Source organism: Chiloscyllium punctatum, chromosome 15 (genome assembly GCF_047496795.1).
Source record: "Chiloscyllium punctatum isolate Juve2018m chromosome 15, sChiPun1.3, whole genome shotgun sequence".
Classification (NCBI taxonomy): domain Eukaryota; kingdom Metazoa; phylum Chordata; class Chondrichthyes; order Orectolobiformes; family Hemiscylliidae; genus Chiloscyllium; species Chiloscyllium punctatum.
The window spans coordinates 72,093,579-72,113,101 of NC_092753.1; the positions used below are offsets into that span (position 1 = coordinate 72,093,579).

The 19,523-nt window shown below is 40.3% G+C and overlaps 1 protein-coding gene across 1 annotated transcript in view; it reads right to left on the reverse strand.

Moving 5' to 3' along the window:
• Nucleotides 1–17,676: 17,676 nt before the first annotated feature.
• The window catches only part of tomm70a (translocase of outer mitochondrial membrane 70 homolog A (S. cerevisiae)), a 30,219-nt gene continuing 28,372 nt past the window's right edge, over nt 17,677–19,523 (reverse strand). Inside the window, exon 12 of the mRNA XM_072585445.1 lies at nt 17,677–18,207. Coding sequence (XP_072441546.1) covers nt 18,054–18,207 — 154 coding nt within the window. The 3' untranslated portion in view covers nt 17,677–18,053. The remainder of the gene's footprint in view (nt 18,208–19,523) is intronic.

A 19,523-nucleotide genomic window follows, 5' to 3' on the forward strand; every position in this document is an offset into this window, starting at 1 on the left:
ATATGGGCTGGGTGCTGGCAAGCAGGACTAGATTAGGTTGGGATATCTGGTCGGCATGGACGAATTGGACCAAAGGGTCTGTTTCCATGCTGTACATCTCTTTGACTCTAATATTATTTGGCCCTCACCAATTGTCTCTCAGGACCTGAATAGATTACAGAACACCAAACAGTTTCCCCAATTAGTATGTACTTGTTGAATACCTTTTAACAGGGTCACTATCCCTTAACAGACAAAACAGCCCTTCCGTGAAACTGCATGAATGAATGAAACTCACACTGGTGAATAGTAAATAAATCTCACAACCCAGCTGCTGTAATCAGTTTAATATCCTTTATTCTTTTTTTAAGTATAGGTATTTCTAATTTATTTAGAGCATATATGCCTAGTACTTTTACCAACATTTATTTAAAAGTCAAAAGCACTAACAGCTATTGATTAGGCAAGCAGACTGGATAGACACTCTTAAACCTATCACTAGTAGCAGCCAGCATTTAGCAAACGTGTAAACCATCTCCTCTTTCCCCAGGACAGAAGTCACCCAAACCTTTGTGTACAAAAGTTAAAACAGTGTAACATCGTAATGATAGAATTTTAATCTATGTAAGAACTGTGTGTGAAGAGACTCCTCTAAGAACTCTACTTTGGGATTCTATTACTGCCTTCAACTTGTGCTTCTGCAGTTACTGAATAAAGAGACTGTTTCACCACTCACCAATTTTAGTATTATTTTCTCACACTCCCACACCTGCTTCAAGTGTGTTCATCTTTAAGTAACACTTTCAGGGTTTTATCCAACATTTCTGATCTATAACGTACATGAACTCATCATTCCAAGATAAATCTAATTTATTATCTCGATCATTCCATTCTCGGGATCATTGTTCTTTATAGCCATCTTGTTCAAAGGTCTTCACAGGAATAACCTACTCAAACTCAAAAGTAAAACTAAAAGTTTCTCTCAGTCAGCTATGAACATTTCCTTTAAGCTCAAAAGAGTGATTTCAGAACTCTAACAAACCTTGATGTCCCATTATTTATTTGTTGAAAAACAATTTAAACAAAGCTACACAAAACCAATTCATTCTAAAATAATTCTTCAAAATTTGTTTTTAAAAGAAGTCACCATTAGTACAGTATTTTCAAGTAATTATTAAATTATGATCAGAAAACCCACCAGTTACTAACTCAAAAACCAGAAACCCAAAGTGTGCAAATAACTTTTAAAATTGTATATCTAAATCTCAGTTTACATCACAATGTAGTACACTTATAGGGCCTCGTTGTTAAATTGACTTATTCTCTGTTCAGGACTTTTCTGTTTAAAAACTGCATTATTCACAAAAGGAATAGGAGCAGGAGTAAACCACATTGTGACCCCCTTGAGTATGCTCTCCCATTTCTCATAGATAGTCATCAGTCTCACCCCACATTCCCAACGAACCTCTTTACTCTTGATTTCCTAAGAGACCAGCAAATCTACCGATCACAACCTTAAATATATTCACCGTATAAAATATCCACAAGACTCTGGAATGGTCAGTTCCAAAGACTTACAACCATCATGTAAAGAAATCTCTGCTTGTCTCAGTCTTAACTCTTATTCTGTAATGGTGGCTAATATAACACCCTTGTTTAGGAAAGGAAGAGGTAGAAGACAGGAAGTTATAGGCCAGTTAGCCTGATCCATGTCATTAGCAAGATTTTAAAGTGTATTTTTAAGAATGTGATTGCGAGTACTTGGAAATGCATGGTATAAAATATGTGGATGTGTCAGCATGACTTCATCAAGGGGAGATTATCCCTAACAAATCTGCTAGAATTCTTTGAGAAGGTAACAAGCAAGTTAGGTAAAGGAGAGACAGTGGACATGATTCATTTTGATTTTCAGAAGGCTTTTGACAAAGTGTTGAATAGGAGGCTTCTAAATATGATAAGAGCTCATGGTGTTAGGGGTAAGACACTGGCTTGGTAGAGGGTGACTGGCAGAAGGCAGAGTATACAGATAAAGAGTCTTTTTCAGGATGACAGCCAGTGACTAGTGGAGTTCTGCAGGGGCTAGTGTTGGGACCAGAGCTATTCACATTATACATTATTGATCTGGACCCAAGGAACTGAGGCATTATTGTTAGGTTTGCAGATGGCATGGAGTTAGCTGGAAGGACAGCTATTGTTGAGGGGAGTGTGCACAGAAGTGGCAGATGGAAAACAATGTGGGAAAGTGAGAGGTAATGTACTTTAGTAGGAAGAAGAGGCATAGACATTTTTCTAAAAGGGGAAAGGCCTCAGAAATCTGAATCATAGAATCCCTATAGTGTGGAAACAGGCCATTCACACCGACCCTCCAAAGAACATCCCAACCCAGACCCACCCCATCCCTGTAATCCTGCATTTCCCATGGCTATTTCACCTAGCCAGCACATCCCTGGAACTTATGGGCAATTTAGCACGGTCAATCCACCTAGCTTGCACATCTTTGGACTACGAGGAAATTCACGCAGACATGAGGAGAATGCACAAACTCCACACAGTCACTTGAGATAGAATTAAACCCAGGTCCCTGACACTGTGAGGCAGCAGTGTGAACTACTGTGCCACCGTGCCAACTACACATAAAGGACTTGGGGGTCCTTGTTCAGAATTTGGTTAAGATTAACATGCAAATTCAATTGGCAGTTAGCAAGGCAAATACTATGTTAGCATTCATTTCAAGATGGCTAGAATACCAGAGCAGCGATGAACTGTGGAGGCTGTATAGGGCACTGCTCAGACTGCATTTGGAATACTGTGAACAATATCAAAGGTAACATGCACTGGTCTTGAAGGGGAGGTTAACAAGAATGAGGATGAAGGGCCTGTTATAAGAAGAGTGATTGAGGATTCTGGGTTTCTACTTGGTGGAGTTTAGAATAGTGAGGTGGAATCTGATTAAAACTTACAGGATACTGAGATTCCTGGATAGAGTGGACATGGAGAAGATGTCTCAACTTGTAGGAAAGATTAGGACCCGAGGGCACGGCCTCAGGGTGAAGGGACAACCCTTTAGAACTGAGATGGAGGAAGAAAATCTTCAGCCAGAGGATGGTAAATCTGTGGAACTTATTGCTGCAGAAGGCTGACAAGGCCAAGTCATTGAGTGTATTTGAGATAGAGACAGATAGGCTCTCGATTGGTCAGGGGATCAAGAGTTACAGGGAGAAGGCATGAGAATGGAGTTGAGGAGGATGTCAGCCATGATCAATTGGTGGAGTAGATTCCATAGTTTGAATACTCTAATTCTGCTCCTATATCTCATTGTCTTATGACTTTCTATGTCCTAGATTTCCAAGTTCAGGCAAAACCTTTTATGTCTGCACCATTAAGCACCTTTAGAACTTTGCGTGCTTTAATGAGACCTCATTCTTCAAAACTCCAGGATATCTGGGTCCAATTTACTCAGCTACTTACTAAAGGACATCCCTATCTTTCCAACAACCAGTAAGGAGAATCTTCATTGGTACCATCTCCAATGCAATTATATCTTTTTGTTGAAAAAAAGGATAAGAACTGCGCACAGTACTCAAGGTGAGATCTCAGCAAAACACTTCAAAATTGTAAATTCCTTATTTATACACTACAAACCCCTTGCAATAAAAAGCCAACATGCTGTTTCATTGCTTGTATCTGCAGGTTAATTGCATTCCTTGCCAAAGTATATCTCAATGTCATAACTTAGTCATTTCATGTCTTTAAAATAAATTTACTTTAATCAATCTTGCTACAAGAGTGAGTAACCTCACACTCCCGCAGTATGCTCCATCCACCACTAGTTGACCATTACTTATCTATATATCTTTGCAGTCTGTGTCCTCCTCACAGCTTGTGTTCCCCAGAACTTTGTATCATCAGCAAACTTTATTACTTTACTCTTAGTCTCTATATCCAAGAGAAGATTATAAGTAGCTGAGGCACATGCACTGATCTGTACAGATTGGAGGATCAGCCATGATCATGTTGAATGATGGAGCAGGTATAAAGGGCCATACAGCCTCCTCCTTCTCCGAATTTCTAGGTGTCTATGATCCTTGTGACATTCCTTTAACTACAACCTACTAAATTGAAAATAGGTTGCTTGTCTTTATTTTCCAACCATTATTCAATCCTTCATCCATACTAAAATCCCCAATTTCTTTGTACTTATTTGCAGTGTCTTATCAAACACCATTTGGAAATCCAAGTGTACTACACCTGCAGGAACCCCTTTAATCTACCTTACAAGTTCCATTTTCAAAACCTCTCAATTCATGACTTAACTTTTGTGATACCATATTGAGTTGACTATCGATGATGATTCTATGACTTTATAAAATGTGTTGCTAATACTTCAGGAGATGACTTCACATTGGTAACGTCACTGGACTAGTAAAATCAAGAAACCCAAGCTAATGCTCTGGGAAATGGGTTTGAAACTCACTATGGCCGATGGTGGTGAACTTTGAGTTCAGTAAAACATCTGGAGTTAAACGCTGGCCTGATGGTAAACATGTAACCATTGTCAATTGTTGGAAGAACTCATCAGGTTCATTAAGGAGAAAGAAATCTGCTTTCCTTACCTGGTCTGACCTACATATGACTCCAGACTCGCAGCAATATAGATGACTCTGTCTGGGCAATTAGAGTTGGGCAATAAATGGTGGCCTAATAAGTGACATCTGTGTCTCACGAATTTGTTTTTAAAATAAATAATAGATTCCAGAATTTTCCAAACCCACAGATTTCTGATCTGTAATTCCGCCATCCTGACCAACTTACTAAAATAGCATTTTGACATTAGAAAACCCACAATTCACTGGGACCTGAAGTCAAACAATTAAGATTGATACTTAAATACACACGAATAACCTTAGAAGAAACAAATGTAGTAAATAGCACTTTCGCTAAGCCCAATCAGAAATGTAGCCAATTCTGCAGGAACCTAGCTAAGACTAAAACTCACAATTGGGTAACAACCTTAAGGTAATAAAAGAAGCAGACAGGAGGCAAATAAGCCTCAGTGCTAAAAATGCTTCACAAGGCTAATGAGAAAATGAAAGAGGTAGCTGCAAGGCTATCAATAAGGAGGTATGGCATAAGTGTTAAAATAGTCAGAGACAAGTAACGTATAAAGATATTGAAATGAAATATTTGAATTAGACTGTAATATCAGAGAGAGACCTTGGTGAAAAAGTTGTGCCATGAGTGTCTCCTAGCATTTAATTATAAAGACTGTAGTAGTTGAACCCAAATTTCAAAGTGGCTTATTAAACCATCACAAGTGGCAAATCCAGAATCCAGGGAATTTTGGAAAGTCATGCAGAGTTTCCCAGCAGCTACCTCATTTAGAAACGAAGAATGTGTGCTCTCAGGTCCTGTCAATATGTCAGCATTTGGTCCTTCGGGTAATTAGTAAAATGACTGGAGAAACCAAAGTTCCTCACTCTTATTAGTACCTTGTTTACCCACCATGTCTGGTATGTGAAAGACTTCTATAAATGCAAAATATTTATTTAACTTCTCTCCTATTTCCTAACACCCCCATCATTTTTGTCTCTGTCTCCAAGGGATGAAAGTTTCTATAATTACTTTGGTTTTATACAAAATAAAATGTCTTATATTTTTATATTTCTGTTGTTATTTTGCCCCTTTCATCAGCATTTTTTTCACCTTTTACTGATTACTGAAACATTGTCTGTCCTCATGGATGGTTCTTTCTTCCTGAGTCTGTTTTTCCATAGATTGCATTTTTAAAAATTGAATGGTTTCTTCAAATGTTTCCTTTTTTTTGTAACTGGCATGTTTCAGTCCATTCACCCAATCAACTTGATCTACTTTTATGTCCTACTCTTGCAATTAGTTTTGTTTAAATTTGGAATATGTTGTTTCAAACTTAATCTGGTATTCAATTGTATTATGATCACTGTTACCTATTCGATTTTTTTCCTGTAAGGTTACTAATTAACTATACCTCTTTGCAGATTACAAGATCAAAAAAAATTATTTCTGTTATTATGAAATATTGGTCCAAAACGTTGTGCTAAAGACTCTCCAGACTACCTTCACAAATTTGACTTAGCCAGTCCATAACAAGATTAAATGCCCCGCACAAATATTATGTTGCCTTTTTTAAAGCTCCAATTATTTCTTGTCCTATGTACTATCCAAAGTAACTGTTGTTGAGGAGTCTATAACCTACACCCATCTGCATTTTCTGCCCTTGTTATTGTTACTTTCCATCCCATATTGGTACTTCCTGACCTTCTAACTTCTCACTTACAATTCTTTCATACTTTTATTAGCAAGTTTAATCCCTCTTTTGCCATTCTCTGTTTTTGAATGCCCGTGTAACATGTAGTATTTGTTTCCACAAACTGGCCACTTTGTTATCACGTTGCTGCAATGGTGATTAGATTTATCTCTATTTGTGACATTAGTACATCCAACTTATTTTGAATGCTTCATGTTTTCACATAAAGAGAATCAACAACCATATAAGGGTCAGAATTTTGCTCCTACTCTAAGACTTGAGCACAAATATCAAAGCTGTACTCCAGTGCAGTGACATTTCAATATGTCCAGTTGTGTGAGGCACTAAAGAAATGCTTGCCTTTGCCTTATTATGTCATACCACTCTAACTGCTTATTAGGTGTTGCATTATTGGAAATATGCAGATCTTCCTCCCTGATGAATGAAAAGAATCCATAGTACAGATACAAAGAACAGGGACAGTAGAGTCCATATCATTTTTTTGTACTTGAAGTAAACATCTCTCTTGAAACAACAGTGGCTCAGTGGTTAGCACTGCTGCCTCACAGCACCAGGTTCCCAGGTTCGATTCCAGCTTCGAGCGGCTGTCTGTGTGGAGTTTGCACATTCTCCCTATGTCTGCGTGGGTTTCCTCCAGGTGCTCCAGTTTCCTCCCACAGCTCGAGATGGGCAGGTTAGGTGAATCGGCCATGCTAAATTGCCCATAGTATTAGGTGCATTAGTCAGAGGGAAATGGGTCTGGGTGGGTTACTCTTCAGAGGGTCGGCGTGGACTAGTTAGGCCAAAGGGCCTGTTTCCACACTGTGAGGGAATCTCATCGAATCTAGAAACCTTGTCTTAATGCACAGAGCTTGTGTAATAAGGTACGTGAACTACAGAGACATGTCTGCAGTATGACCAAACATGGAAACTAAACATTCAAAAGTATTCTTTTTTTTAGAAAAGATAGAAAATGGGGAAGGAGATGGGGTAGCATTGTTAGTAAAAGGAATTTCAAAAACAAAATCAATGCCTTGTGAATCATGTAATGGAACCTGTATGGATGGAGATAAGAAACACCAAGGGGCAGAAAAGATTGTTAGGAACTGTCCATAGGCCCCCTAACAGTTGTGGAGAAATCAGAGTTGCATGCAAGGAGGGTACAACTGTAACCACAGGTGACTTTAATTTACATATGCATTGGACAAACAAAACTAGTAATGGCAAAGTGGAGGCGATTTCTTAGAATGTCTATAGGATGATTCTTTTAGATCAATACATTGAGGAACCAACCAGAGAACAGGTTATTCTCAACTGGAAACTGTGCAATGAAAAAGGTTTCGTTAACAATCTTGTTGTGTAGGATCCTTTGGGGGAAGAACAACCATATAATGATAATTCTTCATTAACACAAAGACTCAAATCCAAAGCTAGGGTCCTGAATCTATGTGAAGAGAAATATGAGAGTACAAATTGGCAAGGATGGACTGGAGAACTTTAGACAAAGAATTGACAGTGGATAGGCAATGTTTCAAGTTTAAAGACTGTATGCATGAATTACCATTACTCATTTCTGTCTTGTACAAAAATAAAAGAGAGGAAAGATAACTTAGTAATGGCTTACAAAAGAAGTTAGGGATAATATTTAGATTCAAAGGTCCAGTGATATGGCAGAATTGAATGAAATTAGTATCAGTATGAAAGCAGCACTGGGGAAATTAATGAAGTTAAAAGCTAATAAATCACCACTGGCTGATAATCTATTTCCCAGAGTACTAAAAGAAGGGGCCCTGGATGATTTGGATAGTTAGTCATCTTCCAAATTTTTATAGGCTCTGGAGCAGTTCCTACAGATTGGAGGGTGGGAAATATAGCCCACTAATTTAAAAGGAAAAAAGAAAACATTACAGTCCAGTTAGCCGAATATCAATATGATAAAATTGCTGGAGAATTATAAAAGATATGATAACAGAGTATTTGGAAAGCATTAAAGGGGACTAGACAAAGCCAACATTGGGTTTATGAAAGAAAAATCATGCTTAAAAATAAGGTGAATATACTGCAGTTTTGAGGATATAACTAGAAGAACACATAAGGAAGACCAAGTAGATGTGGTGTATTTGAACTTTCAGAAGTCTTTTAATGAGGTTCCTCATAAGTGGTTGTTGAGCAAAGTTGAAGCACATAGGAAGATGCAAGCAGGCTTCAAGGTGATAAGTTGAGTGAGTGAGTAAACAATTGGCAATACAATGTGGCTAAATGAGAAGTTATACAGTTGGTGTGAAAAACAGAAAGGAAGATTGTTTAAATGGTGATATATCAGGAAGTATGGAAGGCAAATCAATCTGGGTGTAGCGCAGCAGGTCAGGCAGCATCAAAGGCAACACATTTTTAAGCTCTGATCTCCAGCATCTGCAGTCCTCACTTTCTCCAAATCAATCCGGGTGTTCTTGTAATGAAAGACAGGCAAGTGCAGTGAGCCATTAGAAATGTAAATAGCATATTGACCTTCATTGGAAGAGTGTTTGACTTCAGAAATGGGGATGACTTACAGAGCTTTGGTGAGTCCATGCCTGGAGTAATTCATGCAGTTATGGTCTCGTTACCTACCAAAAGGGATGTACTTAGAACAGAAGGAGTGCAGCAGAGGTTCACCAGGCTGATACCAGGGGCTGGTAGTGCCTATATTTACTAGAGTTCAGAAGGATAACAAGAGATCTAACTGGAACTTTATACATTTCAACAGGACCCGACAAACTATGCAGGCAGGATGATTTTACCGATAGGGGAGTGTAGAACCAGTCTTACAATATGGTATTCTGGTTAACAAGTGTCATCATGCTGGTCTGCTACAAAGTTACTTTGCCCTTGAGTTTTTTTCAGAGAGGGGATAATTGGCTAGGCTCCATCATGTCTGAAGTTTGAATGGTTGATTAGGGCCTTGTTGTTTCCCGTAACTGATAGTGCTTCAGGCCAAAAGATTGAAAGCTCTTTTGAAAACTAGTCTAGTCAAGTGGGCCTGACCAGCCCTCTAGCTGTGCAGTTCAGAACTTTATTCAGTTCAGGAGTGAGTTGAGTAAGAGTCAAGAGGAAGCTGGAAGCCTTCTCTCTGTCCTTCTGCCCTTAAAGTTTTGAACTGTAAGTTGCCTGGGCCATTGTTTACTGTTTGTGCTAAGGGTATGTGCTAAGGTTGTTACCCAATTGTGCAGGTTCATAATTTCTTGCAAGTGGAGTCACAGGTAGACAGGATAGTGAAGAAGACATTTGGTATGCTTGTCTTTATTAGTCAGTGCATTGTGTATAGGAATTGGAAGATCATGTTGCAGCTGTACAGGACATTGGTTATGCCATGTTTAGAACACTACATACACTGGTCTCCTTGCTATAGGGAAGATGTTGTGAAACTTGGAAAGGGTTCAGAAAAGATTTACATGAGTTGGAGGATTTGAGCTGTAGGGAGAAGCTGAATAGACTGAGGCTATTTTCTCTGGAGCATCAGAGGCTAAGGGATGGTCTTACAGAGGTTTATAAAATCATGAGTGGCATGGATAGGGTAAATACTCAAGGTCTTTTCCCCAGAGTAGGTGAGTCCAAAACTGAAGGGCAGAGGTTTAAGGTGCAGGGTAACATTTAAAAGAGACCTAAGGGGCAACCCTTTCATGCAGAGGATGATGCATATAAAGAATGAGATGCCCACAGCAAGTGGTGGAGGCTGATACAATTACAACATTTAAAAGGCATCTGAATGGGTATGTGAATAGGAGGGTTTTAGAGGGATATGGGCCAAGTGCTGGCAAATGGGACTAGATCAATTAAAGATTTCTAGTTGGCACAGACAAGTTGGATCGAAGGGTCTGTTTCTATGCTGTACATCTCTATGATTCTAAATGTGGTAGGCCATTTAGGGCAGCGAAGAGGAAACAATTCTTCACAGAAGGCTGTAGAGGTCAAGTCACTGAAAGAAAGATATTTTGAAGGTTTTAAAGCCATTAATCAGTATGGTAAGAGTGAGAATATGGCTTTCAGACAGAGGGTCAGCCATGATCCTGTTGCGATGATGTGGAGATGTCGGTGTTAGATCGTGAGCCATAATCCTTTTGGGATCTTTCTTGCATTTCTGCAGAAATTGATGTCTGTGTCAATATGAGCGATCTTCTTGGAGATCCTGTCCACTTTGAGGAGTAGTTGGTGGTGTCGATAGTAGCCATGATGTGGAAGTACAGGTTTTCGACAGGCCTACTCCTGCTTTCATGTTTCTATATTGCTGTTTGTGGGCGTTCACTTTGCATAAACAAGCTGCAGTATTCCCTATAGTAATAATTAAACCTCAAAAGTAATCAATTGGCCATTGTGCAATTTGACATGCCCAGTTGGCCAGGCACTATATTAAATACTTGGAAATCGTGAGAACTGCAGAAGCTGGAGTGTCAGAGTGGAGCTGGAAAAAGCACAGCAGGTCTAGCAGCATCAGAGGAGTAGGGAATTTGACATTTCACTGAAAATATACCTGTCTTCCTTATTATAACTGAACAATCTTTATGCCACCCAGTTGGCTTGTCAATTGTTGCAGAAGTTTAAAAGGATTGTTACTGTGGAAGAATTGTGATCATTTGGTTTTTTTCCTTGTTAACACTAATTAAGTTATTTTCTCAAACTGCATGTTTTATGATTTGGAGATGCCGGTGTTGGACTAGGGTGTACAAAGTTAAAAGTCAAACAACACCAGGTTATAGTCCAACAGGTTTGATTGGAAGCACTAGCTTTTGGAGCACTGCTCCTTCATCAGGTGGTTGTATGTTTTATGGATGACACATTTTCTGTAATTCCATTCAGTTTGTTGTCAGGGTTGGAATCTATGAGGAAATCCCTACTGATGATAAAGGGATAGAGAATCCAAACTAAATCCCTTGACTGCAATGACCAAAGTTGAAAAAAAACACATTCACAGGATTTCATTAAGAAAAGGTGTCCTCCTTTCCATATAATAAAAGCAAATTACTACGGATGCTGGAATCTGAAACTAAAAGAGAAAATGCTGGAAAATCTCAGCAGGTTTGGCAGCATCTGTAAGGAGAGAAAAGAGCTAACGTTTTGAGTCTAACTGACCTTTTGTCAAAGCTAAGACAAAGACTTAACTCTGACAAAGGGTCAGTTGGACTCGAAACGTCAGCTCTTTTCTCTCCTTACAAATGCTGCCAAACTTGCTGAGATTTTCCAGCATTTTCTCTTTTGGTCCTCCTTTCCATGTTGATAAAAGTTAATCTTACCTGGTAACTCCCCCTACTCTCCTGTGTCATTAATTATCTGAAATACTGTAGAGGCTGTTACAAGTAAAACGAATCAAGACTGTGCAGCTTAGCACAGAAATCTCACAATTTTACATGCAATTAATAATACAGCGTAATGTGCTTCTTTAAATAGAATGGGGCTTTTTTAAAAACATGATGTTTTGCCTCTAGTGCTCTCAGAGTGGCTAGTGAGGTATTAGAAAAATAAGTTGCCAAAGTCAAGGGAGTAGGTAGCTTATTAAAGCTGTGGGGGGTTTTGTAGGACTTGGCTCAATCTACCAATTTACTTTCTTCTATGTGTGAGCCTCGTCCTGCGTGTTCTTTTAAATGAAGCACTAGGAGAAGATATTCAGTCTCACACTCTTGATTTATTTTAAACAGTAAGTGGACAAAGCATGCAGAGCTCTGGGTCTAACCCTTTTTTCCCTGACTAACTACCACGTGTGGCAATTCAAAAAGTAAGACCTCGTTTTGTCCCTGCCCCAGTCTTTTATACCAATAAAAACGTCATACACACACTGAGGTAGAATCATCTTCTCATTGACTGTTGATCTGACTCCATTCCCCGCCTCCTCGCATTCCCGGATGTCCGACCCCACGTGAGCTTCTTTTGCCCGCGAAACGGATCATCACGTGACCTCCTTGGCCCACTTCCTGGGCGCGAAACGGCACGTCACGTGACCGCCCCGCACCCTTCCTGGGCGCGAAACGGAATGTCACGTGACCGCCTCGCACTCTTCCGAGCGTGAAACTGAAAGTCACGTGACCGCCTCGCATTCTTCCGAGCGCGACACGGAATGTCACGTGACTACCTCCTGCGTGTTTTCAACAGTGTCTTCACAGGCTTTTGACTGCTGCAGAGTTTCCCAGTCGCAGCTAGCCTTCAGTTTGTTTTATGTAAGTCATATATTTTACAGTTTCAATAATAGAAATTGTGAAAAGGTGATCTGTTTGTTTACATTTCAATTCGCTTTACTGTGACCGAGAAAAGTCGCCACTTTGGTTTGCGTATCGTTTGTTCAATCGCTCACACTTTACTGATTGACTTAAGGACCGCTCATTAGGTACCTAATGACCCACCACTTAAACACCAGGGTGTGTGATCACGCAGCATTGCCCTCTGAGAAGTGCATTGCTCACCTTGTGTCTTTCACTGTGTCCCACACCTGCACAGATGCTGGGGGAAAAATAAGCACTACCGCAAAAAAAAAGAGAAGGGCCTTGCTTGTCACTGGCCACCCTGGCCTCTCTACCTGCTGATGGAAATTGAATAAAGATTTGTACATCTGTTGTCTTTCACTGTGTCTCACACTCGCACACACACAACATGGGAGCTGGGGAAAATATAAGCACTACCGCAGTTAGGCATTAGTGTAGGGCTATGGGAAGAAAGAAGGAAAAAATATAACCAGGAGATTTAGAGTCTGCTCAAAACAAAACAAAGAAAACCACCAGGGAGCATTTAGAATCCAAGGCTACGGGAGAAGCTCAGGGTGTGAGCTCCTTGCAGTTTTAACTTTGAAGCATGGATTCTTCACTGTAGCGGTTTGACAATTTGCTTCCATCCCCCATCAAAACTCTGTGGTTTCATTATTTTACCCTTCAGTGGGTGCACTACAGACTGTCAAAAGTGCCCAACCACCAGCTGGGCTGCTCGCTGCATTTTGATTGACCCTTTAATATTCTGTATGACTTTGACAATTGACAGTGTCTCCAAATAGTTAAGAAAGGCAATGATTTTCTTCTTAAAAACTGGGTTATTCTCGTCTGACTCCATTCACCACCACCTTTTCTAGATTGGGATTGAGTTCTGAAGAAAGGTTAGAATGTAGAACATAGAACAGTACAGCGCAGAACAGGCCCTTCAGCCCTCGATGTTGCTCCAACCTATGAACTAATCTAAGCCCATCCCCCACTATCCCACCATCATCCATGTGCTTATCCAAGGATTGTTTAAATCTTCCTAATGTGGCCAAGTTAATAACTTTGACAGGCAGGGCATTCCACGCCCTTACCACGCTCTGCCTCTGACATCTGTCTTTAATCGATCACCCCTCAATTTGTAGTTACGTCCCCTCGTACAAACTGACGTCAAATTCCGAGGAAAAAGACTTTCATTATGTATTCCATCTAATCCTCTGATCATCTTGTGTGTCTCTATCAAATCCCCTCTTAGCCTTCTGTTTTCCAATGAGAACAGACCAAAGTGTCTCAGCCTTTCCTCAGACCAGGCAACATCCTGGTAGATCTCCTTCGCACCTTTTCCAATGCTGCCACATCCTTCCTGTAATGGGGTGACCAGAACTGTACTCAATATTCCAAGTGCGGCCACATTAGTGTTTGATATAGTTGTATCATGACATTATGGCTCTGGAACTCAATCCCTCTACCAATAAAACCTAACACACCATATGCCTTCTTAACAGCTCTATCAACCTGGGTGGCAACTTTCAGGGATCTATGTGCATGGACTCCAAGATCCCCCTGCACACCCACACTACCAAGGATCCTTCCATTGACCCAGTATTCTGCCTTCCTGTTATTCTTCCCAAAGTGAATCACTTTATTTGCCGAGACTCGATGTTACCTCAGTTTCTCTCTACCCAGATGCCATCAGACCTGCTGAGTTTCTCCTTTCCTTTCAGATTTCCAGCCTCCACAGACCTTTGTTTTGGTTTGGGACTGTTCAAGTTGGTTCTATATTTTTAACTCCATCTCAAGGCAATATCGTTAGTAACACTGGGGTCAAGGGGGAATTTGGCAACTGTTTTTTAAAACATCGTTTTGAGTGGCAGGCCTGTTTATATTTCAAGCATTTATAGTGGCAACATTCATGTTGAATTGACTTCAAATTTGAAGACAAGTATCCAATATTTAAAGGGTTTTCTCTCTTGTTTTGAGAAATTCATTTTGCAATAATACCTTAAGGAATAGAGATGGGAGCAAAGCTCTAACTTCAATTTTTGGAAAGTTTTAGATTTCAGGAAAAGGCTTACGTTCACAATGGCAGCAACGGATGAGGAAGGAAGTGGCTATAAAATCTAAACTGGAAAAAAAACTATAAACTTGATTAAAAGCTATGTGAAAGATATGTTAGTAAAAGTACATTGGTCCTCTTGTAGACAAATTATGGTGAATAAGTAAATAGATGTTGCTCCGGTAATAGAATCTCTCAAATTCACTGTCCTGGAAATGGTGTGAAGCCAGGGATTTCACCAGAGCAAAATGCGGGCGTAGAGAAAAACAAGATATAAATGCAGAGTGCTCACAATTTGAGATGGGTATAATATTAAATGAGAAATATTGTATTTCAGGGACAATAGCAGGAGCCAATTTAAACAAATTGAAATGTTGCTCCTGACTTTGACCTAGAATAGTTTTTTTTAAAGCATTGCTACACTTGACAGTGAATAGGAGATAATCTTTCACATATACCCGCTGCTGTTGGTGAGGCCTTTGTCAGAAGCTTCCATCATCCTCTTTGCTGAAATCAATCAAGCCTCAGGAATTGAATCTCACTGGCACCAGTTCAGAACACACAACTCTACTCAAATGTCACCTGCACTGTTGTGGCCTGTCACAAGCAAACATGCATTGTTTCAGATTTATTTTACTGATGATGCCACTTTCATTTTGAATGATTTGGAGATGCTGGTGTTGGACTGCGGTGTACAAAGTTAAAAATCACACACCAGGTGATAGCCCAACAGGTTTAATTGGAAGCACTAGCTTTCAGAGTGCTGCACCTTCATCAGGTGTGAGAGAGTGTATGTGCATGTGAGAGTGTGGGAGTGTTTGTGTCTGTAGGTGTGTGTATCTGGGGTGGGGGGCTGTGAGTGTCTGAGAGAGAGAGTATATATGTGTGTAAGTGTAAAGGGGTCTAAGTCTATGAGAGGGTGCATGTGAGAGTGCGTGTATAAGAGTGTCTGTGTGTATAGTGCAATGGTGGCCACCTGTAGTGTGACATGAACCTGTAGTGTCCCGGTTGAGGCCCTCCCTATGGGTACTGAACATAGCAACTGCCCGGCTTTCAGGGCAACTCCATACATCCCTATCACGGTAGGCGCTGCAAGATGTGTCAGAGTGTGGACATGGATATCACCATTACGCGTGGAGACACCTCCCACCTCATACGTGGCAGGTACTCATGCGACTCAGCCAACGTTGTCTATCGCATACGCTGTAGGCAAGGATGCCCGGAGACATGGTACATTGGCAAAACTGAGCAGAGGCTACAGCAAAGGATGAATTCACAACAATCAACAGACAGGAGTGTTCCCTCCCAGTTGGAGAACACTTCAGCGGTCCAGGTTATTCGACCTTGGACCTTTGGGTGACCATCCTCAAAGGCGGACTTCGGGACAGACTGCAGGGAAAAGTGGCTGAACAGAGGCTGATAGTTAAGTTCAGTACCCATAGGGAGGGCCTCAACCAGGACCTTGGGTTCATGTCACATCACAGGTGACTTTTATTGCACTGTACACAGACACACAGATACTTCTACACACACACACACACACTCCTACACTCTCACATGCACCCTCTCAGACTTCGGCCCCTTTACACTCACACTCACAAACCCCACCCCACACCCACACATACACATATACGTTTGTTGGGTGAATTGGTGCATGCAGAGTTACATTGTACTTTGCCTAAAAACTGCATGAATTCATGTAAGACTCAACTCATTGTTTAGATTAGAATCAGTCTAAACATTATGGCATAGACAACAGCACACAGGGGGCGAACACCTTCAACACATTATCTGGACTGACACCAATTTTTAATGTTAACCTGAGAATGTAACTTTAAAAAAAGGTTTTGTGATTTACATATGAAAGAAGTGAAACTAACATGATCATTCTCAAAGATAAAAGAGATTTAACAAACAATCAAGGTATTTTTCAATAGTTAATTTCAGTTACATCACACTGTAAACATGATTTGGAGATGCCAGTGTTGGACTGGGGTGTACAAAGTTAAAAACCACAACACCAGGTTATAGTCCAACAGGTTTAATTGGAAGCACACTAGCTTTCGGAGCGTCGCTCCTTCATCAGGTGATTGTGACAATTACCTGATGAAGGAGCGTCGCTCCAAAAGCTAGTGTGCTTCCAAATAAACCTGTTGGACGAGAACCTGGTGTTGTGTGATTTTTTAACTTTGCACAGTGTAAATGTTTGCTATAAATTCGGTGTCTTACAATTGTGTCCTCCACAATCACCTGAAGGAGCGACGCTCTGAAAGCTCATGTGCTTCCAATTAAACCGGTTGGAATATAACCTGGTGTTGTGTGATTTTTAACTTCATTTTGAATTCAGCATTTGTTTGGAGGTATGCTTGTCAAATGCTGTTTAACGTTGCTTAGTCTGACCATTTTCATTCTGAATGCAGTATTTATTGGATAAGTTTACACTGTATCAATCAGTTACAAAAAAAAAGCTAGTTCATAACTTTTCCAATGCATTTTCTAACATCGCATTTAACATCTATTAGTTCTTGGTATCACAATTTTTCACATGCTTCCATCAAAGGCCTTTTCCATTTATACATCAAATGTATCAGGCCAGACGAACAGAACTATTCACAAGATCAAAATAAAACTCAATGTGCCTTGGATCGGCGCGCAAATGCGGTAAAACAGGAATGGAGATGCTCCTGTCTCAAAGTCACCCGGCAGCCTCTGCAGTGCCGTCTCTTCAGGCACATGTTTTTGCCTTACATAAACAGCAATAATACTGCAAAGCCCATAAGAATCTTCCCATGTCAACATACCCATCTGCTTTTTAAAGACATTTCCCCCCCCCCCCCAAACATAGTGCTGCTTATACAACTTCAGCAATTCGATTAGAGCTCTACTGTACAACCATATCCCACTGGACATGCTTAAATGAACATTTTGCAAACAATACTTTCAGCACAGTTAAGCTGAAATGGTTTGGAGAGAATTATCTCTACCATGTGAAATTAAATGCCATATAATGCATACACTTTTGACTTGGACCTTCAGTTCATTTTAAATATTGACATATCATGAAACATATATTGAACATCTAAGATTTAAAAATGCAAAGATAATTGCAATAAAACGTATTGTAAAACATTCTCCCACACAACTGAAAATATGATCTTAACTTTATTTTATTTGTTGTACAGTTAACTAGAGCAAGTTTTTACTTTTTAAGGGAGTGCCAATCTTGTGCCTTACAAGACTTTTATTGTTAAAATCATAGACCATCCTATATGAGGCTAACCATAAGATTGTTTGTGTGGCCTGATTTGCATTAGTGTGTTTAAAAAAAATGTTCAGTGCCATAAAACTTAATTCTACTTTATCGGCCAATTTGTGTGAACGTTCTGCACATATTCATCAACTTCTCACATACTTATACATAGAACAGAAACGAATATCACGAAGATTTCTGTGGTATTCAACTGTTTATAAAAAGTTATCACAGGCTCAACAGAAGAATAATGGGAATAGCTTTACATTTTTCAAATCACAGTGTTGGGGGTTTCAATCCATACTTCTTAGCAACTTCTGTCTGTGCATATGCAGCATCACAAAGCGAATACAGGTGGGCCATCTCCATTTCCGACTTTGCCAGGTTAATGGCCTTACTAAACATATCGATGGCCTTAGCCAGATTTCCTCTGTAAACAGATTTTAAAACACATTTAAGTTATGTTGCGAATGCTATGAAAATGTGGTGCAATTCTGAAAAACAACTTAGACTAATTGAAATAAAGCTTATTTTCTTGAGGCGCATTTGCTTAAATCAAAATCTAAAACTATCAAAGGATTTAATATTTCTGTGAGTCAACTTAGGCTAATTGAATATCCAAGAATACAGGCTAATAACTTAATTCAAATAATTATGTTGATAAAAATGTGCTTTGCAAGTAAATAACTAATTACTAATACTCCACAATCATAGAATATCAACAATGTGCAAACAGGCCATTCAGCTTATTGAATTCACAACACCCCAACAAACAGCATCCCATCCAGAACCGTTTCCCCCCCCCCGACCCTATCTCTATAACCATACCTCTCCCATCCACCTCACCTGCACATCCCTGGACACTATAGGCAATTTAGCTGGCCAATCCAACTAACCCGCCTAACTCTGGATTGTGAAAATAAACCAAAGCACCAGGAGGAAACCCATGCAGACACGAGGAGTATGTGCAAACTCCACATAGCGAGTTGCCCAAAGCCTGAATCAAACCCAGGTCCCTGGCGCTGTGAGGCAATAGTGATAACCATTGAGCCACAAAGACAGACAACCCTAATGATGTGCAGGTCTTACTGTGTACTTTGAGCACTATGCAATCATTAGCAAACATCCCACTTCAGACCTCATGATACAGTCATAACTGGTGAAGATGGTGGATTTAAGACAACACAAAGCAGTTCCCACAGCAACGCCCGGAGTCTGCACTTTGATCACCACAACCAACCTCCAATATGCAAGCTCTACACTTAAACTATGCAAGTGCTACTTTAACTGTTCATACTCCTTGGGGCGGCACGGTGGCACAGTGGTTAGCACTGCTGCCTCACAGTGCCAGAGACCTGGGTTCAGTTCCCGCCTCAGGCGACTGACTGTGTGGAGTTTGCACGTTCTCCCCATGTCTGCGTGGGTTTCCTCCGGGTGCTCCGGTTTCCTCCCACAATCACAAAGATGTGCAGGTCAGGTGAATTGGCCATGCTAAATTGCCCGTAGTGTTAGGTAAGGGGTAGATGTAGGGGTATGGGTGGGTTGCGCTTCGGCGGGGCGGTGTGGACTTGTTGGGCCGAAGGGCCTGTTTCCACACTGTAAGTAATCTAATCTAATCTAATCCTTCAGAGGAACCTCCTTCTTAGTCCTATCCGTAGGCCACTAGATCCTCCCTCCCCCCCAAATAAAGTTCCTTTCTGGCTCTTACATAATGCTCTTAAAGAAACACAAAATCAAAAAAACAAG